A 23,397-nucleotide genomic window follows, 5' to 3' on the forward strand; every position below is an offset into this window, starting at 1 on the left:
AAATCACCTTCTCATCTGCTCCTCCTGACTGACTTCTTTGTGCTCAGTCTGTCCCTGTCATTTCTGGTCTGCTTTAGGTTGATTATCCTTTGTCTTCTAATTTTAGTGAACAGTGGGGCCTTTTGTGTTGAGAGCAGCATGACTTTATACAGATGTGAGATCAGTTGAAATAGTATCTATTTAGGGAGAAAAATAAGAGGAGACTTAATTTTGAATTATCACCAAGTTTTGCTTCCTTAAAATACAGAACTTGAAATAATTCAAGAGCTGGAAATGATGCTAAGTGGGAGCAGGAATGGGCTTGGATTTCATATATGTACACACACATTTTAGTTTTATGGAAGATGCCTCTTAATGTTCAAAACCTTTTTATTTATGGGAAATGTGATGTAGTGAAAGTAACATACTCTAAGAAAATTGATTTAAATACTTTTTTTTTCCCCCCTAGGCTTCTTAATCATTCGGTTTCAGTAAACACAAGGAACAGGCCAAAGCAGCCAATGGAATCTGAAAAATGGTATTGATATGTTTGAATGTATCACAGCTTTCAATCTTTTATTAGTTTCATTTTTGTTTGTTGTGTCACTGCTGACATTTTCTCTCATAATGCTTTTAGCTCATGAGGAAATTGAAGCTACAAAAGTAATCTATTCTTGAGCTTCTTTCAGATTAAAAAAAAAAAAATCTGTGCCAAGCATTTAGGAACGTTGATGTCATCCAGAAACAAATCTGTGGGTCTGATTATGGCAGCAATTCATTTCTGTTTCAGACCTCCAATTCCAGTGTGGGAGGTTGTCCCTCCTCCCATAGTGATGGTGCTGTGCAGGTGTCTTAGCCTGTGTTACACAGAGTGGCACTGGAGCTCTGCTTAGGCATCAAAATTTTCCTCCTTGGCAGGCCTTTAGTGCTCTTAAGAGCTGGTGGGAGTTCAGCCTACAACACCTTTATGGTTTGTGGAGGGTTATTACTGAGGAATCCACTGTCTGCAGGAGCTGTTTCTAGGTGTTTTTTTCTGAATTTAAAAAAGCACAATACCCAAACACAAAGGAAAAAAAAAAAAAAAACCCAAACAAAAAAAGCCACAAAAAAAAAAAAAAAAAAAACCAAAAAACCACCACCATCAATAATCAAAAATACCTAAAGCGTTGTCTTTAGGGAATTGGGGAATGTCCAGGCTGCAGTTTGGGAAGAAAAATGCCGTAAGTGCTGGTGATGCTGGATGGCAGCATGGTGGGAATGGCTCTGTGCAGTTCAGCTGCACCTCAGGTGAGCATCTTGACCCAGTACAGCTCCTTCAGTCAAATCCTCTTCTGGCTGCATCCCCTCTCAGTGGTGCCTGTGGTTTGCACAGCTGGCTGCACACGTGTCCTGTGGCTGTGTGACTCATGCTGCAGCTCTAACTGGGAACCTTCCAAGCCTTGCTCACTTACCACAGGTTCTTCTCTGTGAGTTGCTGTCCCCTGTTGAAGTGCACATCTCTGTTAGACTTCGTTATTATAGGGTAATCCAGGAAGAATTAAATCTGCCTTTTTTTTTTTTTTTTTTTTTTTTTTTCATTAATGAAACAGGCAGTTCTGAGACTTAAAACCAAAACCAACTAAAAAATTCAAAAGTTTTATCTGAACAAAGTACTGTAGTGTGCAAGACCCATTGTCAAGTTACATTAAAGGAGAGTGAAATATGCTTTCAGATTTTAGTTAAGTGATCATACTTTTAAGCCACATTGTGACGTCTTACACAATGGCCAAAAAGTTTTGTAGTGCCGTGGAGAAGCCACTTTTTAAGGGTTCACTTTTTTATATATTTTCAAGTAACTTACTTTAAAGTGCAAAAAAAAAAAAAAAAAAAGTAGTAATGTTCTTCATAATGCCTTTCATCTTACTTTTTAGTATCTCAACAAATGAAGTAAATTCCCCAGTGTCGCCATACAGCTGGCAGGTAAATATTCAAATGTAAATGTGGTGGATTTATATTTAAGTGATTTTTTTGTTGTTGTTGTTTCCTTGATTTTGTCTTTATGGCAGAAAACTTGTATGCATTCATATGGCTGCTTATAGTTCTTGAGGATGTCTTAATTGTGGTGGAAAGTATAAACCCTTTGGAGGTCTTTTGCCTCAATTTGACTTGTTTGTTATGGAGGCCTTTTGTTTTAAAAGCATGTGGTACCAGCTTTAAGGTCTTGAAACTAATGAGACATAAATTGTACTTTCTTGGGTTTAGTATGTCTTTGATAATAACGTAATGTCTATAATAATAACATTTTATTATACCATAATTTATTACTATATAATATATCCATTTATATTGCTATTATATAGTAATATATAAAATTATATATTACTATATAATATATATTATAATATACCCTTATAATATACCATAATGTTCAATTTGACTTTTAGATGCAACTTCTAGATGGGTTGAAATATGTAAGCCTTTCATTTCCCATTCCTCAAAGAGAAATTTGCTTGATAGGACAAAATTACAGTTAAACTGTAGAGAGTACCTTCTTATTTTAGTCTATTATTTATCTAAAATTGTTTTAAATGCCCTCATATTCTTGTAAGAAGAAACAGTTAGAAGTGTGGTACCTAGGAAACAGTCCATTCAGATTGTCTACTTCCAGTTTTCATAAAGTAGACAGTCGTATATATTTATTATTATTATTTAAGAGTTAACCTACTTTAGCTGTCTTCTCAGTATGTATTGCATAATACAATATTTTGAAAGAGAGATTTCTCTTCCAGCTTGTTCTTTCAGATAGGAATAGCCAACAAATCCTCCAACTGTCTGGTTGTTGACATCCTTTTTCTGTGTGATGAGTATTCACAGAGAGAAATTAGATGTGCAAGTGGCTAACTACACTTGAAACTGGTGTATTTCTGGCAGCCTTTGATGGTCTCCTAACCTACTTACAAAATTAGTCTCAATGCTGAAAAGTATTATTTTCTGAAGAATTATTTGATAGATTCTTTTTCTTCTGTGAAATATATTTTAGAATTTAAAAAGAAGTAAGTGGTTTCTACCAGAATCACCATTAAGACTGTTAAACTTTGAGGTCACAAAGCTAGATTGAGGCAGACAAACAATTAACAATTGCAGTTCATAATAATTTGTGCTAACACACAAGAAGTAAGTTTTAATTTTTACATAGAAGTTTTTCTGACCATTATAGCCACTGGAAAACCAGAAAGATTCAGTGGATGAGCAGCACTGGCCAGAAACACAGCCAGTAATCTGGCAGAATGAAGAAAGAAGGAGAAGTAAACAAATTAGAAAAGAGTATTTCAAGGTAATGGGGGGACTGAGGGGAGGTGACACTTTTTTTTTTAAATAAGAGTAGACTTTTAAGTAAAGATAAATCCTCAGAGGTTGTGATGCTTTTAAATTTGCATGTAACATATAATTCTTATTTGACTCTTTTGATTTATATATATATATATATATGCATATATGTATATATATATATTATATGTATGTATTTGGGATAATTTGAGAGTGCAGAAAAATCAAGAGGAAAAAATTGATCAAAGATTTTGTTTATCCTTTAAATAAAAGAAAATAATTCATTGTTGTTTTCTGGCAAAACCAGAAACTGATCTTGTCATTGGTCCTTCACCATCTGCTTGGAGGGATTTTTATTTAGCTATTTATGTACTTATTTTTAGTTCAAAGAAAATACACACTGTCTTTTTTTTTTTTTTTTTTTTTTTTTTTTTTTTTCCCCACCATGGTTCTAGGAATGATTTGTGCCTTTTGGGTCTCATGGCATTAGTTTGTATTACAGAAGGAAAATTTTCCCTGTTCCATTGCTGCTGTAGTGTGCACCCTCAGTCAGCAGGTGCCAGTGTCTGCTTTCTGCAGAGCTCAGGGGAAGTTCTGGCAGCATTGGGTAACATTTGTTTTGAGTTATGTAGAGAAATAAGATAGTTCTGAGCACTCCTAGATTGAATAAAAATTAAATTAGTCACTTACGAAATTAGTTTCTTGGGTCTTTGCCATGAAACATCTTTGGGAAATGCCAGGGAACTTCAAAGAAATTAAATTCTTGGGAGAACAGAGCATGCCATACAACTCAGATACATTGTTGTGATTACAGAAACCCTTTTTTTTCCTGATTAAATGATGGAGTTGTATGGTGTTCCCAGAGTTTTCATTCTGAAATTAACATTTTACTGGGCATCAGAGGAGAAAGAGAGAGAAACTTCAAAGTAATTCAATTGTTTGCCTGGTTAAAGAGCTGTGCTACCAGTATAGAAGTGGTTCCTCATAATTTACCAGTGAGTTGTGATGGAAGCAGAGGCCCTAAATCACGTTCCATACAGCTCTAGATGGGTGTTCCAAGGGAATTAAACAGAACAGTAACAGAACACAATGTTCAGTAGTTGCACTTGTAAACTCAAGGCAAGAAGCTGCTGAAGCAGAGCCTCTCTGTCATGGCAAACTGGGAATAAAAATAGGAAGCAGTGGTGTTGTGAGAAGGCAGTGACAGTAGTTGTATCTTTCTTAGCCTGCGTTTGTGTCACATCACAGAGAGGCCACATACACCCTGCAAACTTAGACTTTGTAGTGATGATAGTTTTAATTTGATCTGCAGTGTGCTTTTCCTGCTTTTTAGTACACTTGATCTGTAGACAATGAAATACATTTAAATGTTCAAATACCATTTTTGTGAATTTTTTCCTTCAATTCCTGCTTAATTTCCTCCACTTTTAGCACGATCAGAGAAGTGGGACAGTGATTAAGGCAACACACAACAAATCAGACAGACCTTTGGGGAAAAGTATTGTCTTAAATACATAAAAGGATGTGATCAGACTTTGAAGTTTTAAAGGCAACCTTAATAATTTTAATTTCATTTTTATGATGTCAAGTCAGTTCCCTGAAGTGTAAGCAATCTTAGTCACATAAAACATTACAAAAGGAGCTTTCACAGGTTGCATAATTTTTTCTAAGAAATAATGCTTTGTGTAAGCAGTTGTTAAGATCTTTCCACTTGGATCAGCTGTCACATGCAGAGTTCACATTATAAAAGTGTTTTGTTTTAAAATGCACTTATCTCTTCAAGTGATGAAAATCTTGTCTCACCTAGAAATGTCATGTTCTTTTCTGGTTTGTTTCTTTTTTGCTCCTTTGTTTCTGTAACATGGCTTTTTTTCTCAGGAGCTTCATGAGTAATAAGCATCTGAGTGAAAGCAAGCCTTTTAGTTCAAATGAAAACCATGCTTTCATTTTAAAGTAACAATTGTGTGTGTTTTGCAGTATAAGTCTTCCAGAAAGAGTTCAAGTGGAAATGAAAATGATGAGGTGAGATGTAGTAATTGTGTGAAATATCAAGAAATAAATTTATTCTCGTCTTTTTGGAAGAAATTAACTTTGCATTCCAAAGCCATAGCAGAAATAACTATTACACTCCTTTATTTGAAAAAAAAAAAATAAAAAAAAAGATCATGATTACCTGCTGGGGAGCAGTAGGACATTTGCTTGCTTTGGAAATAGCAAAATTAATTCACCTGTCAAGCAGAGGTGATGTAAAACTGATATTTGACATAAACAGCAAACAGTGGTTCCTTGCCTTACATATTTTAAAATTCGGTTGCTGCCAGTTTGTAGCATACTTAACAAATGTTGCATGTCATATGTATTTCATAATTTCATTTTTCTTGTTCAATCATCATTTTAATTTTTATAATTTCATCTCTTTGATTTCTTTTTAGCAAGACAGTGATAATACTAATGTGTCCCCACAGTCTCCTGTGTCGTCTGAGGTACAAGTTTGTGCGTTTGTTTTTCATTCAACAAACATTTCTTTGTGTTCATTGCTGTCACCAGGTTTTCATACAGATACAGGCAGATACAAAGCTGCTTGTTTCCTTTGAAATTGCAATTAGAAGTATTTCATCATAATAAAAATTGCAAAAGAGATAGAAACTGGAGGCAGATATTACAACTTGCTTTACCTTTGCAACTCTGACCTCCTCTAGAGTTCTTGTTGACTGGTATGAAGAAAGGTGTTTTGCTTTGTCTCCATTATCTTTCCTGATGAAAATACTAATGAGACAAAAATCAGATCTGCCAGATTTGATAGGCCTTCCTAAGGAAGATTTCAGGGCACATAGTCACTGAAAGGGTTTGAAGTTTAGTACTTTGTACATTACCAGAAACCCAAAGGTGCTGACAACTTCTGTAGGAGTTTCATCCTTCTCAGTCCCAGGTGTCAGCTCTGTGGTGCAGCTTTCTAGCTTCATTCAGGGGTGGCTGTGCTTGGAGTCTCACTGTGAGAGCACTGCACTGCTCAGCTCAAAACAAAGCAAATATTATTAGCATTTGCACCTCCTTCTCAGTAAGGAGCCTGAGAGAGCAGAATTAAAACATAGACCAGAATACACTGGTATATGAAATGAAACAAAGATATTTCATGTACATACCAAGATACTGAGTACATTTCTCTTTTGTGGTGGTGCAAGGAGCAAAACCTGTCCTCATAGCTAGAAGTAGATATTTCTTAAGAAGTGTTTTGATGCTAAACATTGGGAGAATATTTGCATCTGCTTACAGCTGGCTTAAACTCTGTTCACAGAATGGTTTGCAGTAGTTTGAAATATTTTGCAATAGATTTTAGATAATCTGGTGCTGCTTTTCTTTCTAATCATGACAGTTTTATCTGTATGTAATAAGTTTATGATCATTCAATTTATTTTATATTGTCCTCTTCAAAAGGCTTCTACAGTTAAGCAGGAGGACTCTGCTTAGGCAAGAATAATTTAAACAGTATCTTGATGGGAACAAAAGTTATTTCTTTTAATGAGTGAAAGAAAACTGACTTCATCTCTTTTAACAGGACTATGAAAGGACAGATAGTAACACTCATGGTCCGTTTGGTCTCAAACCAAGGTCAGGTAAGCTGCTGTTCTCTAACACAGTGTGTTTATTTCCCAGGCTGCAAGAGGCAGTAAGCATAGCAGATGTCACAGTACAGCAGTTCATTCAGTTTAGTATCACTGCACAGCACTGGGAAAGGCACAGACAGCTGCTTTGGCAAACAAATAATTGGAAACTCCTCGAGTTGCAGAATGATTTGTTTGGACTTTTTTTGGGGGGGATGACTTTTTAAGGTTTTTTTTTTTTTCCCACTCCTTTATTTTCTGCATACTTAGTCACTGTCAAAGAACAGGGAAACAGTACACAGTTGTTCTTAAGGGTTTGATGGCTTAAAGGCTTTCTACTTGATTAAAAGTAAAACACAATTCTTATACTTTCAAAGCTAGATTGAGATTCTTGAAGAAGTGCAGGTGGAGTTGTATGTCCTATACTGTTACTTCAGTATTGAAGTCAGTTCAGTCTCCATATTTTCTAATTATCCATTTGAACTTAAGTAAAATGATCTCTGCATTTTATTTGAAAGATATTTCATAGGCAGCATCTTTTCTAGCAGGATGCTTAAATATATTTGTTCTTATAAGTCCTGCAGGTATTTTTCCCTGCTTTTATCCTCAGTTATAGTGCTTTAGTTTTTGAATGTTTTCTGTATGAATTCTGCTGACTGACTTCCCTCATGTTTGACAGCTTTCAGCCGTGCCTCACGGCAGGACTATGGTGCAGTGGATCCTGGGTTTACCATGAGGAGGAAAATGGAACATTTAAGGGAAGAAAGGGAACAAATCAGACAGCTTCGCAGTGTAGGTACCATCATTCACTGTATGGCTGCAGTGTGTTTAGTTTGCTCTGTACCACAATTTAAACCTTCATTTTAAAGGCCTCCAAATTGCTGCAGTTGTACAAGAGCATCCCTTGTGGTGGTATTTCTTCCTAAGGAATTTCATCTAACAGGCTACACTGGTATTTGTTCGGGTCTATCCAAAATACCAACTGGGAATTAGTTAGGGTTGTTTTCTTTCTAAAAAACAAAGTTAAATGATTTTTTTTTCTGAGGTTTGATTTGTTCCTCGGGAGATAATAAATCTCCTTGTGTTTGCTGTTGTTTTACCTGAGATTTGAGGAAAAATGATTATTGTTTTCTAAATGTCTAAATGCTTTTTGATTGTAGAAAGTTGTGCTACAAATTTTGGAATCCTGAATGGGATCTACTTTTCATATTTCCAGTAAATTGTTTTTTGTGTACTTCAGTGTTCAAGGCATTTAGCAGTTAGAGTTAACAAAATCATAGCTGCTCTGCTTTTCAGGGCAGTGCTGATTTGTGGTGTGTCTTCTATGAAGGGTGGTTTTGGTTTGTCTGGTTCACTTCCTGAGCAGTGATTTTTCCCTGGGATTGAAAAAAAATCTTTGTTTCCCTTCTCTGTTTTGGGCCTTTGGCCACCCTAGTTTAACTTTCATCTGTACAAATAGCCTTTCCCACAGTTGTGTTCCCTTCTTTTTCTTTTCCTCTTTCTCATAAAATCTTGTATGGTTTCAACTGACAGATTCTGCTCACCAAGCAGTGATGACATACTCAGCATAACACTTCTGCCCTTGAGTTCTGTGCTTTCCTGTTCTGAGCAGTGAGTTTGTTGTATGGACTTGAGAGCTGTGTATTCTAGTCACTGATGGCAGAATGTCTTTCTCCATGTTTGTTGTTGTGTCATTTAAAAAAACCCCACAAAATGCCATAAACCACAAGAAAAACCCAACAATACAAACAAAAGGAACACAGGGCCTACAAGGAGAAAAAGATGCTTATACCAACTGAAGTGTGAATTTATTCTGTTTACTTCACTTTAGCGTTACAATATTCCTTTTGAACATCTACATGCTTCAAAATGCCCTGGATTTAAAAAGAAAAATCAGCTAATGTTGAGAGTAACTCACTTACAGCCTTTTTCCTAGAATCTTGAATCCAGGTTGAAGGTAATTTTGCCAGATGACATTGGAGCAGCGTTGATGGATGGGGTGGTTCTTTGCCATTTAGCCAATCACATAAGGCCACGGTCTGTTGCCAGCATTCACGTCCCATCGCCAGCAGTGGTAAGACTTAAATCATTTATCTCATTTTTGTTGCATCTTACATCAAAACAGTTTAGAATTTTGATAGTAAAGCATTGTGACTCATGTTTACTGCATTAATTTGCTACATTACTCATTTCAGTTTTTCTGGAAGAAGCATTAGATGAGGCTCAGAAGTTTAGTTTAAGAGCGATTTTCGTCATACTGAGTCTTCATAGAATGTGTCTTGTGTTTTAGTAACTGTAAGTGAATTTACATCAGAAATACGCACTCCTTCATGAATGTATGATGAAGATGTAATATCCTGTCTTCACAGCCTAAACTCAGCATGGCAAAGTGCCGAAGAAATGTTGAAAATTTTCTTGATGCTTGTAAGAAACTGGGCGTTCCACAGGTACAGTAATTGCTTTGATTTATTAATAACGACAGAAAACATCAGCAAATACTGAGTTTGGGGAACTTTATTTAGGGAGCAGTAGTGATTATGACACTGACCAGAGAACTTGAAGATCTGAAGAGAAATTCTATTCCAGGCTTATGGGGTGAACTTGAGGAAGCTACTTTATGGGTTTCTAGGAAGTTCTTAATAGCAAAAATAGCACTGACCTCCAAAATATATTGTAATCTAAACAAAGGAATGGACTTGAGAGAGTGATGTTTTCTTACTTGAAAGTCTTGAGTTTAGTAACTTGCTTTGGCATGAATTCAGTCTGCCTAGGAAATATCCTGCACTTCCAGAACTCTGTAGCCTGAATGATTTGCCATCTTTTTTAGCATGGCTGTAGTTGCAGCCCATTACTTGTGCTTCTGTTACCCAAGTTTATTCTCTTACCTCCTTTTATGAGGGGGGTAAAAACCCTAAAAATTCAGTCATGTCCTGTGTATTATGAGACAAAAAAGTCTCTTGATCTAGATTTAGAAGCTGGTTTACTGCTCTGCCATAGCTTCTGTCTCATGTGGAGCCACAAACTATACATAAGCTGGAGGTGCTGTCATTTACCTCATGAATGACTTGTAACACCAGCTGGCAGTTGGGAAGACTGTCTAGCTTGTGCTGCATTTTGAGACTGAGTGATGACTCTCTTGGAGAATGATTCATTATTGGGTCTCTCAGCACTTCTAAGTTATCCTAGGGGAAAGATCAGTAATAAGTCTGCAAAACGGGAAGGGAGCAGAAGGCCACTGAGGCAACAGGACCCACCAGCTTTTCCTTACTCTGCTTTTGAAAGGAAAGTCCTTTACTTTATGAATTTAGTAGTCTTTTATGTATGTTCTGACACTGTCACAGTTTAACACTTTAAACAGATCATAACTAGAACAAGTTTCTGCCCATTCTCTTGCTGTAGAGAACCACTTATAAGGTCAAAGGTTTTCTCTGCAGGTTTCTTCCTGAGATGTGTGTGGCTTCAGAGAATGTGTTTGTTCCCCATGCTAGGGACCAAGGCATGGAACTGGTTAAATGTCCTGTGTTCTTTTGCAGGAGAGACTTTGCCTGCCTCATCACATTCTGGAGGAAAGGGGTCTGGTGAAGGTTGGCCTCACAGTTCAAGCTCTGCTTGAGTTGCCTGCGTTGAAAGTATCTCAGCTTTCCTCCATGTGACACGACTCCTTGGCAGCTAGACAGCTTCCCATTTGCTCTGTGGATAAGGATTGCTCTGGGGCATTTCAACCTCCTGCACAGGAACACCCAAGCCATCAAAAACTAAACCCTGTCCAGATGCTGTAGAGAGCCTTACCTTCGAGCTGTGTGTGAAAACCTTGGAGTCAGTTAAAAGAACATAACCATCCTTTGTTTTTTTTTTTTTTTTTTTCCCTTTTGTGATTGGATGTACAAAGAGAATGTGGCAGCATCAGGTTCTCTTTCTAGTTAAGTTAAAAGCTGCCAGTTAAGATCTCAGTGTTAGAGTTAAATGCTGGATTTCTTTTTTTACATTGAAAATGTTGTTTGAATTACTTCGGGAAGTACAAAGCACACCCCCCCGTCACTTTAATTTTTCGAATCAATCATTTGATTTAAAGATAAGACAAAAATGTAGCGATGCTATGATGGTAAAAACATGAGCAGCTGATCACTTGTAATCCCCTTTCACTCTCTGAAAGCTTAATATTTGCATTCTTTGTTTTTTGCACTCCTGATTGTCACTTACGCACTTCTGACATTGCCAGTATTGAGTCTGAGTGTCTGGTGATTACACAGAACAGGATACAGTGAGAAAAGGACACAGTTTATTGAGTTTTTCCAGTCTTCTAGGTTGGTGCCAAATATTTTTTTCGTTTGTACTGTAGATTGTTTACCTGTGAAGTGCCTGTGTAATTGATAACTCTTAATAGTCTTAAACATTTTTGAAATTTCTTTGTTTAAAATAGATAAAATGGAAATTTTTTAATATTTTAATAGTTTTTTTGTAAAATCAGTATGTGAAGATTTAAGTAATACTTCACATTTTTGATGTTGGGTGTTTTAAGTTTGTTGCACAATTTAATTGGTTATTTGTTGTCTAACAGAAAATACTGTAAATACTTTTATTTATGATATTTAATTTGAATAATACCTAATTACTTTTGGTTTAATGTATTGTTGGACAAAAACAAAGTAGTCTACTTTTCTTTGTTTGGGACAAACAAATACACATGATGAATAAGACATGGGGACTAGTGATTCATACAGAGTAATTTAGGACATTTTGATAAAACTGCCAAAATCTCAGGTTTACGCTGTGATGTTCAGGATTTTGTGTAATTGCTCCTGATCTCACATTACATTTTTACAACAGGTATATCCATAATTTAGCTGGGAACTATCAGTGTTTATCTTTTTAGTGTTTGCAGGGTTTATTGTGTAATTTCCGTGAGTGTGGCATTAGCACACAGGTCAGTTTGTACAAATGTCACTGTGCTGAGACATTGGATCCATTGATAAATGGGAAAAGGAAACAATTCCACTGTGCTGGTTCTTGGAGACTTCTGAGTTCATGGGTTTGCTTCTGCACAAATTCTTGGTGTTTTGAGAACATTTTGAAACAGTTGAGTTGTTCTCAAAACAAGTTGCAAATAATTCCATAATTTTAATAGTAGATTTGTTTGTATTCGTTTGTTCTTCATCAATAGATAGCTCAATTAAAAATGTTTTTTGACAGCCACAGATTTTTTTATTTCAAGCTAAGTTATTTTCAGTTGAGGGATATGTTTTCCAAACATAATGATTTTGTTCTTTCCAATTGGTGAAGACCCCTTGTAAGATAATTCATAAAAGAATGAGGGAGGAGTGTTGTCTGTTCCTTCTACCATAGTCCTTATAGGCAGTAGCTGACAGGAAAAATAACCTTTTTCTGATATTAAGTTTAAAAATCCCATTTATTTTTAAATCCATTGAAATAAGTTAGTGTACATGTAATAGTTAAAATCCACTATTGTTCATATAATGTTGTCTTAAAACACAGCTTATGGAGAGAGTGGTGTCTAAATTAATTTTCAAAGTCCTAGAATATAAATCTTAGGGTTAGATAAGTATGTGTTTAGGGGAACTGGATTGCGTTGACATTTGAAATTCTGTATTTCAAATCTATCTCTAATTGGTTCTTGTATCTCTTCTCAGTGGTTATTTTAACAATTTCAGTCACTATTTTCATTAAAGGCACTATCTGAAAAGTCATGCAAAAGCTAATGAAAAAGGTTTAATTCACTAAGCAAAATGCTTGCCTGCTACGTTTGAAAAACCCAGCCCCTCAAAGAGAGTAAGTCCTTTTTATTTCACTGTTGTACTACCAGAGCAAAGTTCTGGTTCAGTGTTAGCCATGGAAGTGCTAACTATAAATTGTCACTTTCAGTTATCTGAAAACTGATCTCCACTGCTATTTCACTGTCATATTTAAAATATTTTCTGATCTTAAGGTAACATTTTTCCTTCTTGAACTAATTTTAATAAGTTACATCACAGTGTAAACATTAAGAATTCCCTTGATGTAGTATGGCAGATGCTGACTCCTAAGGAGTTTTTCAAACTCCTAAGTTGAAAACTGGGTATGAACATAGGTATTCATTTTAAATTGAAAACTACTAAAACAATTTTTTTTCTTTTTTAGTTGTCTGCAGTTCTTCCCCACAGACTTGCTAGCAACAGTCTTGCTTTGCTGTTCCTTGGAAATTACTAAGACTGCATTCTTGCTTATGGGAAGGGATAATTATGATTCTTCCAAGGCTTCCCTTTTAGCATGGCAAAGATTAAAGCCTTCAAGTACCCGTAGGAGCAGTCTGAGAAAAGATCACTGTGCTTGGATGAATCTTTTTCTCATCTCTAACTGCTTTTACAAATAATAATAATGATGATCTAAAATCCTCCTAACCTTGGCTTGTATCTATTGTGATTTCCTTAAGAGCAATTTCAAAAATGATGCTAAAAAGATTTGAATTTTAAGTTTTCATTTCCAAGTAGCCAGTGAAAATAGTTGTGTCTTCTCTGTACAGGAATTTCCATACTCTGCTCCTTTCTCCCTTCCCTTTGAATTCCCAGTATTTTACTAATTTTTGTTCATTCTCAGATCTAGTGCATTTATGTTGTTGGTTACTCTGGGCCACTTCCCTCCTTCTTTAATGTTTTTAAGAAATTGTTCCAGTGGCACTGTTGAGCTATTGTGATTCCAGAATCCCTGCTCCAAACATTCCTAGTGTTTGAGAAAGCCATTTTTCCATTTTTTTTTAGGATGTGATGCCATTACACAGTACTTGATACAGCTGATGGGGTAGTTAAAAACAGAGGCCTGCTCAGTTCCTGTTGCACTTGTCCTATTTTCACTTAACACATGAAGAAAAGTCAACATTAAAAGCTTTAGGAAGGTGCATTAAGTTTTCCTAATAAACTTTGCAATAATGTGGCATGAACTGTAAATTACAGAGTGAATCAGCATAGTGGCAGGGCTTCTGGCCTTGTGTATTTTTTGTGGTTTATGTCACTGGATGCAGTATGTCACACAAGACTGATCTTTCTCTTGAGCAATAATGTCCCAGATGTGATGAGGTTTTAAAGCAGTGATAGTAAAATAATCCTTGTGAAGTGTGGTGTCTTCCCAGAGAGTATCTCAGAAATGCTTTAGATCTTCTCCAGCACTGCTGATCCAGTGTGCTCACTGGGGCACTGCTGGGGGTGCAGAAACCATCCAGACTCTGCATCTGCATCCAAAACACAACCAAAAACTGTGAGCATAAAATAGGGAGGAGTAGATTTGAAACAATAAACAACTCACATGAAATATAAGGTTTTGTGGCTTGGTTTTTTTGGTTTTTTGTTTGGTGTTTTTTTTAGTACTAGTCTTTTCTGAAGTCAAGGCAAGTTTTTTACCCATGACTTCAGTAGATTCTCACCTTGTTAATTTGTGGAACACCTGAGCTGGAAACCATGGCAAACATGATTTAAACTTGTTTGACACTAGCAAACTTTAGTGTCAGATTCTTGACTTAAATACTGACCTCTGGTAAGTCAAATGAAGTTGTAAAATGTTATGTAAAATGTGGATTAATTTAATAATTTTTTTGTGATAAGGCAAACAGCATTTAGATGGTAGGAAAACTTATATTGAAGAGAGGTGGGAAGGTGTGTTACCTCAGTAAAATTGTTGGTGAGGACAACCATTAGATTTTTACTGCACTAAGAACTTTATTTCAAATACCATTTCATTTAGTGGCAGTCTCCTCAGATTTTGATATAAATCTGTAGCCAAATTCAAACGAAAATGAAGACATGTATTTTCACTAAATGGAAATGTTGGTACTGAAGAGAAGGACAGAGGTCTGGCCCTTCTTCCTTTTGCTGATTCCTTAAATGTTTATTTGAAAGGTTGATTGCACTGATTTCAAATGAAAGCAGCTTGTGGGAGTTTTTAGCATGTCTGGAGATAGGAGATGTGGTTTGGTATCGGCAAATCAAATGTCACTTTTCCTTCACCAAGTCAGACTAATGTCTGTTTCTGACAGAGGATCTCTACTTGAAAAGCAAACAAGCACAGCCCAACACACACAAATTTGGAATTTAAAAAATGTCATTGAGTAATGGAAAAGGCAAGATAGAGTTGTCCAAGCAGAGAGTGCTCTGAGTTATTTCACATTGAATCACTTCACCAGGAAATGCCTTCAGTCTTGGCAAGGAGGGGTGTGTTCTGTAGCTGAGGGATGAGGATCTTGAGCTTTCAGTAGAGCTTAGAACAAAGAATTTGCCATCTTTGTGTTCGCAGAGCCTGTTTGGGTTGGCCAGCCGTGTCCCAGGGCTGCAGGAAGCACGGCTGATGGTGCAGGGAGCACTGGGCAGGGAGCCTGGCGTGTGCCATTGGTCATCCCCTGCCTTTGTGCCAGTGAGGTCTGTGCAGGACAGCTCTGACACAAACACCTGCTGGTTCTTAGATGCTGCAACCTGAGCAAAACCACCATGTGATAATTGGAGAGTAATCAGTAATAAATATTCACCAGTACTGAACTTTCGCCAGCAGAGGGTGACGTAGTGAGACAGAGGAAGCTTTTAACAAAAAGTTTACAGACCTTTTCTGACTGGAAACAGCACCGTGGCTCTGATGCACTTCCATGAGGGAATGCAACCAATATTGCTGGGTTTGTTCCATGTGCAGCACATTGGGTCACATGTAATTAATTTACAGACACAGGGAAAGGTGAACTCTCTGTTCTTAATGAGCAGTGTTACGGTACAGGTTTGTTTTGTAAAAGATGAAGATAAATTTCTCTTTCCCTGTGAAAAAAACTTCTGCTGATCTTCACCACTTCAAGTAGAGAATATATTGCATTTTAAATCAAACTTGCCACTGCACAGGAGCAGTTCTGGCTCCTATGTTTGTTACATAATAAAATGCCCTTTGCTTTACTTGTCTTTAAATATTTCACATAGTACAATTTTGGCAACTGTGATCCTAAAATTATGATTATATGAAGTGTTTGTTCCCTCATTGGGTTTGACCTTTTTTTTAGCATGAGAATGAGAGGCAAAGGGCAGCAAAATTGCTGCAAACTATTTGGTCTTCTAAGGAAAAACACCAGTTATCATAAAATGACATCTAATCAATCATTTTTAGTTCAAATTATATATAGCCAATTGTATTTTCAAAAAAAAAAAAAAAGACTATTCAGAGCGTTCTTTGCATTTTAGAATCCTAATCTTAAAACAAGCAAAAACCAAAAACTTTTTCCATGGCTACTCTAGTATCTTATGAAATTCTAAAGGAGAAGAGTGGCTTAGACTGACAGCAAATGTAATTGTTCTGGAAAAAAAATTGATTTTGGCAGTGTTAAATTTATAGTTGAACTTGATCCATTTAAAGTCTTTTCCAACCTAAATAAGTCTATGATTGTGAGGCTTCAGTGAGACCAGAATTTCCCTCCAGAGTTTTGTAACAGTTATTGCTTAAATTCAGTCATTCAAAGTAAATTCTTGGGACTAAGGAGGATTTCCTCACTTCATTCCAAGTTCTGTGAAATAAGACAACTTTTTTTTTTCCATCCTAGTTTTATAAAGGCAGATTGTAAAATAGAGAATATTTGGAAATGCCACAAGGATACTTTTTATGCTTTGTTTCATTTTAAAATGAGTGAACCAGTGAAATATTTCCAGAATTACTCTTATTTGTAGGGTTTGGTCATACCATATCTGGCATGGGAACTTGGAGTAACTGTTCAGTACTAATGCATATTCTGAGGCTGTGCAGGACTGCTCACGTGCAGCTGTTGATGCAGCTGTGTTTGCTGAGGGGATGTAAAACCTGAATTATTCCTGCAGCTACAGGAATTCCAGACTCTGGCTGCTCTTGGCTGTGGCAGCAGCAAGGCAAGGCTGAGATTCCCATACAGGTGTAGGGAAAAAGGGTGGGTTGGTGGAATACACTGGGAGTAATGTGAATACTTTCTACTGTTATGGAATGTCTGGAACAGTGAAAATGTGATTGCTTTACAGTTATCATTCAGTTGGTATTCAGTTATTTTGTAACTTGTGGTTATAAAAATCAAAAGATGCAACTTAATCAAATGGTCAATGTGTAAATGTGTGCAGGATGTGGCAAAAGTATTTCTGAGGGCACAGCAGGAGAGTGATCATTACAAATAGATGCTCAGATTGTATATATACTTGCAAAATTTTTGATAGTGCATTTCAATTGATTTTGCATTTCATGTCCTTGTAAAGTGCATCTTTCATACTTTTGAAGATTGTCTACTTGTACTATACTGTATTAAGCCTTTTTTCAGGATTTCCATTATTGCTGGAGCTTCCAACATACGTGTTTCTTTCAAAAACTGTTCTTACTGTTACTTTCTTTTGTAAATAGTGTTTTGTATTAAATTTGCATGGATGAAACCCACATTTCCAAAACCAGTGTACATAACACTGTGTATAAAATACAAACTTTCATAATTTTCATGTAGTCAAGTTATTCAATTTGATTTCATTTCAGTTTATATATTTGTAGTAAATAATGAGAATTTGTTGTATGTTCTCTGAAATGTCTGTGTTGTCATTCTGATAGATAAGTGACATGCCTCAGTATGTCAGGAGATACATCCTCTGACAAACAAAGGCAAAGCTGGCTGCTGTTCAGGGAAGTAGGACACATCCACATCTGAAGTGTTGCTGGGATTTCAGTTTTGACCAACAGTGGTGAGAATAGATGAGGATCAAGACGCCCTCACTTGTAGCAAATATACATTTACACACTTTCCTGTGAAAACTGCCCAATGTCTTTTGCATATATATTTGGAGCAACATAGATTTTTGAGTCTTGCTAATAACCTTAAAGCAGCACAGGAATTCCTCCTGGCAGAGATGATGTGCTTCCCTTCTGTTCCCTGGGCTGGCTCTGGCCATAGCACACATATTCTGTGTGCTTTACAGTCATCAGTGGCTTGATCCAGCAGTAGGGAAACAGAACTGCCAGGTTTTGGAGCTGTGGTCAACTTGGGTTATTCAAATGTAGGTTAAACAGAGTGTTTCATATCACCAAATTTATTTTAATTTCTTTCAGGTTGTTTAAAGATGTAGACAGTTTTAGTCTTAGACCTGAATATTGAAAATAAATGCTCTCTTTTGAGATATGTTTTCCCCACACACCCAGCTGCTCTTTGTTTTCTCATGGGGCACATTTGGGGACTGTAAGGCAGAAATTGAGGAACAGCATTCCAAAGAAAGCGAACACCATTCCTTAACAAAAGCATCTTAGCAGCTGGAACTTAGTTTTTTTTCCTTCTTTTTGCAGTTACCAATGAGAAGCTTATGGCTGAGATATTCTTTGAGTCTGTTGTTCCATTTTCAGCTCGGGAGAAAACTTTCCTCTTACAAAAAGACTTTCTGGGTGTTCAAGGGCAGTGATACCACGTTCAGAAGCTGCTGTTCCAAGCTGAACTCAGGTTCAGGTCTGAGGAGGAGGAGCTCAGGGGGGTTCAGCCTGGAGGAAAGGAGGCTCAGTGGGGACATGATCACCTCTACAGGTGCCTGACAGGAGAATGGAGCCAGGCGGGAGTCAGTCTCTTCCCCCAGGCAACAAGTGACAGGACGAGAGGAAACAGCCTCAAGTTGTGCCAGGGAAGGTTTAGATGGATTATTAGGAAAAATTTCTTCTCTGAAAGGGTGGTCAAGCCTCGGAACAGGCTGCCCAGGGCAGTGCTGGAATCACCATACCTGGAAGAGGGCAAAAGCTGTGTGGATGTGGCACTGGGAAAAGGGTTTAATGGTGAACTCAGTGGTACTGGGCTAAAGGTTGAGCTCAATGGTCTCAGGAATCCTTTTCTACCTTGATGGTTATATGATTTTAAGGTGAAGACTAACTCTGTCCCTGTTGAAACCAAAACAATAACAAACCACCATTTTTATCTTCCATGAAACTTTCAGAGCTGAACTTCCTACTCTTCACTAGTCCAAAGATGTCTGTTGCTTTCTCTCCTAATGCATTTCCAAATATTTATCTTCTCCACAGTTAGTGGAGGCTGAAATCCTTCTGCAGCCCGAGTATGAAATACTGATCTCTTCAGTGTAAATCTTAATTTGTGTTAATAGGATTGTGACATTCCAGATAGGTATAAATTCATAGGCTGATGCTGTGTTGTTCATTTCATCCATTGTCTTTTGATCTCCAAAATCTCCAGCTCTCAGAAGGCAAAGCAACAGCCAACACTGTTTCCTAGCAGAAGCTTCCAAGTGCATGAACTTCTGAAGAATACTTAATAAGACAAACCCTCCCACACTTCCTGTATTCTCCAGGTCCTAAGAAACAGAAGCAGAAGAAAGCAGGATTATCTCTGGAAACTCTCAGGGGTATAATTTAGAAATAGATAAGTAGTACTGAAATCAGTTCCAAATAATGTTTATGTGAAAGCTTTTCTCCTCCACGAGCCATTGGCTGATGTGCCTAGCTTGCACTTTTCACTGTGTATTGAAATAATCAGTGCATTCTGTTCTTTCCCCAGTAAGGACAGTGATAATTTTGTAATTTTTGGCTCAAGCAACATAAACTTCTATTTCCCAGGAATACTAGTTTAAATGATGGCTATATTTTTTTTCTGGTGAAATGATAGGGGAGTTCCCAAAGTTTTTTTCCTCCTGTATATGCAAACAGGATTACAAAAGAGAGGTAGCAGATAGAACCCTCAGTAATGAACCATGATTTATTGATTTGTTACATTTATTTATTGATTTATTACAGTGTTCTTGCCCTTCTGTGAGCAGTGCCATCAGTTTTTGTGCATTGCCTGGATATGGCATCATTGAGCCTTATTTGAGTATTCAGGAACTTTGAAACTCCCCATTTTTGACTTTTGCTACTGGCTTAGAAACAGCTTTGTCACACAGACTGCTGCTGCTGCTCTTTTTGATAACTTGCATTTGACATTTTATTCAAAGTGCTTTCATTGCAAATTCAGGAGTTGTGTTTGATGCATAAATTGAAATTACAAACATTTTATTTATGAAAAATACTTGATTCTTTCAGGATTTATGTGCTAGGGTACATTCCTTTTTTTTTTTAGTTTTTTGTTTTTGTGGGGTTTTTTTATTGTTTGTTTATTTTGTTTCTGTGTTTGGGGTGTTTTGCTAAATTATTTCGCTTTTCAGATATCAATAAATTGTAAGGAGTTCTGTTTTGACTAAAAGCAAACTCAAAATTGCTAAAATGTGCTTAGATAAAACAGATCTTATCACTTCTGTTGCCACAGGTACAGATGGGGAAGGAAATCTCGCCACCATCTGGCTTTTCTCACTTGGACTTTCACATAAACCAAGAAAGCCTTATACACAGAAGGCTAAATTTAGTTTCTGTAAATACAAATTTTTAAAACTCAATTTATTTAAAATTTAGTCTTTTTAAGAACCACAACAAATTCCTGTCTAAATTGACAGTTTACTCAACAATGAGTAAAACCTCAAAAACATGAGGTATTTTTTCCACCTTCTGACAGATTCCATCTGTTTGACAACATTGCAGCTTGAATAATGCGTTCCCTTGTGAGTGCAGGTTGTGCTCTGCCTGCAGTGAAGCCCCTTTATTTTGACCAGAGAACTGCTTCTGCACTCTGATCCCACAATTTTTTAGGAAAAGGAAAGGGCTGGGGAGCACACAGGTACTCCTATCAGCTGGCACAACAGAGGGGTGGGATGTTCCTTCAAAAGCAAGAGCATCCTAAGCTCTGATATTTTCTAAATGAACAGCTGGATTGGCATGTATCCCATTTTCTGGGTAAGTGCTCAGGCATTCTGTGATTCTGAGGGGCCAAAGGAGGAAGCCAAAGGCATTTTTAAACTCTGCCCCACACCACACTCTTTAGTTGGGCTCACAGTTTTGAGTGGACGGTTCTTGCACGGTGCTGCCATGAAAAGCACCCACAAGAAGTGCTGCTGGAGACCAGAAAAATTTTAGACAGTGTAGGAGACAAACTTCAAGTCAAAAGAAGGCATTTGAAATCAGACTGTTGAAAGTGATTAAGGCTGGGGAGTTTATTTACTTGCCTCCCACCCAGCAGGAAGAACACAGTGGTTGTGTTCTGTTGACCGCTCCACAGGGCGTGAATTTCTGACCTCCGAGTTCTGTTTTCCATACCAGACATTCTCAGAAATAAAACCTACAAGTATAGGAACATGTAGTTTATGCTTGATCCTCCCAAACTGGGAAATAGGAAAGCAGTGAGGGACAGATGCTGTGGACTGGAAGATAAGCCAAGGCTGTGGCTGGCTCATTAGCTTCAAGGGGAGCATCGTCCCTTTGGTTCTGGGCAGTGCCCTCCCCTCTCCCTTGTCCTCTCCTCAGCACACTCACAGCCAACACAGCATCCCCAGAGCTCGCCCCTGTGCCCAGGGCAGGGCAGGGTGGGCACCAGGGGCAGCAGCACCAGCTCTCCTTTGCCACCTGCAATCCCAGCCTGTGGAGTTAGAGGTGGTGCCCTGGAGCGGTGACGCCGTAACCACTTCAGTGGCTGAATGTCTTTCCTGCTTATCCTTTTCCTGACATAATCTGGGTTTGTTTAAATCTATTTTGGGTTGTAATGAGCCATGTCATTTGTTTTGGGCTGAGCCAGTCCATGGAGCAGGGGAGTTCAGGGGCTCAGTGTGCAGTGGGACTTCCCAAAGAGAGCATCACAGGGTGCCTCTGTTCTCAGGGCATCTTCCCAGGGGCTTTCTGCAGAGACAGCTAGCAGTTGGATTAAAAAAGTCACTGCTCAGACATCCTGTGGGAAATTAAGGAGAGCACAACTCAATTTTAGAAGAGTGCAGATTGCTGCACCCACAGGGTAAAGGAATATCGTTGACAAAGCAAGCAAACTACTGAGATCCTCATTAAAATAAACATTTTTCTCTATTTTCCCCCATCAGCTAAAATCCGTCTTGAAAGTGGCAGTTGATTAATACATTGATGAAGGATTTATTGGTGTATTTCTTAAAGCCTGTTGAAATGTTTGTTTTTCCTGTTGTAAATCTTTTGAAAAGTATTATTCAAATCCACGAAGTCATCTCTAATGCAGGGCAAGCCCCAAGAACAGACAGTGAAAGCCAGCAAATGGAACAACTAGGAAATAACAGGATGATCTTTGAGCTTAATCCTGCACAGCCACAGGAGCCTGTACCCGTGGGACCTCTGTATTTCTCAAGCATTACATGTCAGATGTTGAGTGTAAGCCAATATTTTTGTTGGCAAAAGCAGACTTTAAACTGTTTGAGCCCTGCCTCAGTTCTCAGCTTCTCCAGGTGAAATTGAAGAACTGGAGAACTCATTCTTCCTTACCAGCAGCACATAATACCCAACATAAACAGAACAAGTGACTGGGGGTACAAGCATCATAAAGTCACCCTAAGGCAAGTGGTTAGTGCAAATGCTGCTTGGTGAACTTCCCTGAAAGGAAAACCCAACACAGCCTTTATTGACCAGGATCCTCAGGACACTTACATGGGAATGGCCCTCAGGGCTCTGGCTTTGGAAATTTGTTGTGCTTTTGTAGAGGTTTGAACAGTGTTAACTTCAGGTCTGCTCACATTGCCTCAAGTCCTTATCAGTTCTATAAATTGTTGGTAAATTACCTGACAAAAACGTCTGTCCCCAACATCCCAGGGGCAGCTCTGGCCAGAGCTGGTCTCTCCCAGCACCCAGGGGCAGGGACAGCTCACCCTTCCAAGCACAGCTCAGTGGGATTAGCCAAACCACCCCCTAGAGAGGGTCTGGGTGTCCCACCCTTGGCCCTCTGCAGACCACAGCCCTGCAGCAGCTGCTGGCGCTGCATCCTGCCAGCACTGCCCTCCAGAGCACAGAGCTGCACAGCACCTCAGCCACCCCCCTGCATTACTCCTCCTCTGCTTCCCTTTCCACTGCTCCCTGTGTGCCTGCTCCTGGGCTGTGCAGGGATTTCAGTGCCACCAGAAGAGCTCCCTTTTTCCCTCATCAGAGATATTTCCTAACCGTATTCCCTGCTGCAAACAAACCTTTGTAAGAGCGTCCACAAACCTGGTGAGATCAAACCTCTTCCTGATTTCACTGGCCAGTCAGTGCTGGGAAGACCAACCAGCTGTGCCTTGGGGAGCAGTGCTGTGAGCACATCCTTCACCTCCAGCACAAAGATTTAGAGCTGCAGAACCAGCATCTTTCTCAGCAGGGGAGCTCGGAGCTCTCAGTGAATCAGCTGGATCCCACCACGGTCACTTCTTCCTGAAACTGCTTTCTCATCTTTTTTCCTAATTTTTCCTAAAGTTTTTCCCAGCTGCTGAATTGCTCTCTGAACACTGCAGTCAGGAATTTGGTCAGTACCTTGGTCAAAGCATATCTCACAGGAAATAACAGTGGAACGAGGTTTTTCTTTGATGAAGGAGCCCCATCCGATTTGAAAGGACCAAAGAACAGAATTTCTGACTGGATAAGAAGTGTTTTAGTTTCTGACACATGCGTTTGACTTTTGGGGGGTTTTCCCTATAAATGAAGAAGCCTAGCAGTCGTCTGCCTG

General features: G+C 38.2%; 1 protein-coding gene across 1 annotated transcript in view; it reads left to right on the forward strand.

Annotated features, from left to right (window-relative positions):
• LOC136370591 (leucine-rich repeat and calponin homology domain-containing protein 2-like) overlaps positions 1-14,191 on the forward strand; it is a 37,660-nt gene extending 23,469 nt beyond the window's left edge. The window contains exons 12-21 of the mRNA XM_066334093.1: positions 449-517; positions 1,890-1,938; positions 3,176-3,292; positions 5,263-5,307; positions 5,718-5,768; positions 6,842-6,899; positions 7,567-7,679; positions 8,824-8,961; positions 9,257-9,334; positions 10,421-14,191. Of these exons, the coding sequence (XP_066190190.1) occupies positions 449-517; positions 1,890-1,938; positions 3,176-3,292; positions 5,263-5,307; positions 5,718-5,768; positions 6,842-6,899; positions 7,567-7,679; positions 8,824-8,961; positions 9,257-9,334; positions 10,421-10,540 (838 nt within the window). The 3' untranslated portion in view covers positions 10,541-14,191. The remainder of the gene's footprint in view (positions 1-448; positions 518-1,889; positions 1,939-3,175; positions 3,293-5,262; positions 5,308-5,717; positions 5,769-6,841; positions 6,900-7,566; positions 7,680-8,823; positions 8,962-9,256; positions 9,335-10,420) is intronic.
• The last annotated feature ends 9,206 nt before the right edge of the window (positions 14,192-23,397 follow it).

The sequence above is a fragment of the Sylvia atricapilla genome, chromosome 21, assembly GCF_009819655.1.
Source record: "Sylvia atricapilla isolate bSylAtr1 chromosome 21, bSylAtr1.pri, whole genome shotgun sequence".
Taxonomy (NCBI): Eukaryota; Metazoa; Chordata; class Aves; order Passeriformes; family Sylviidae; genus Sylvia; species Sylvia atricapilla.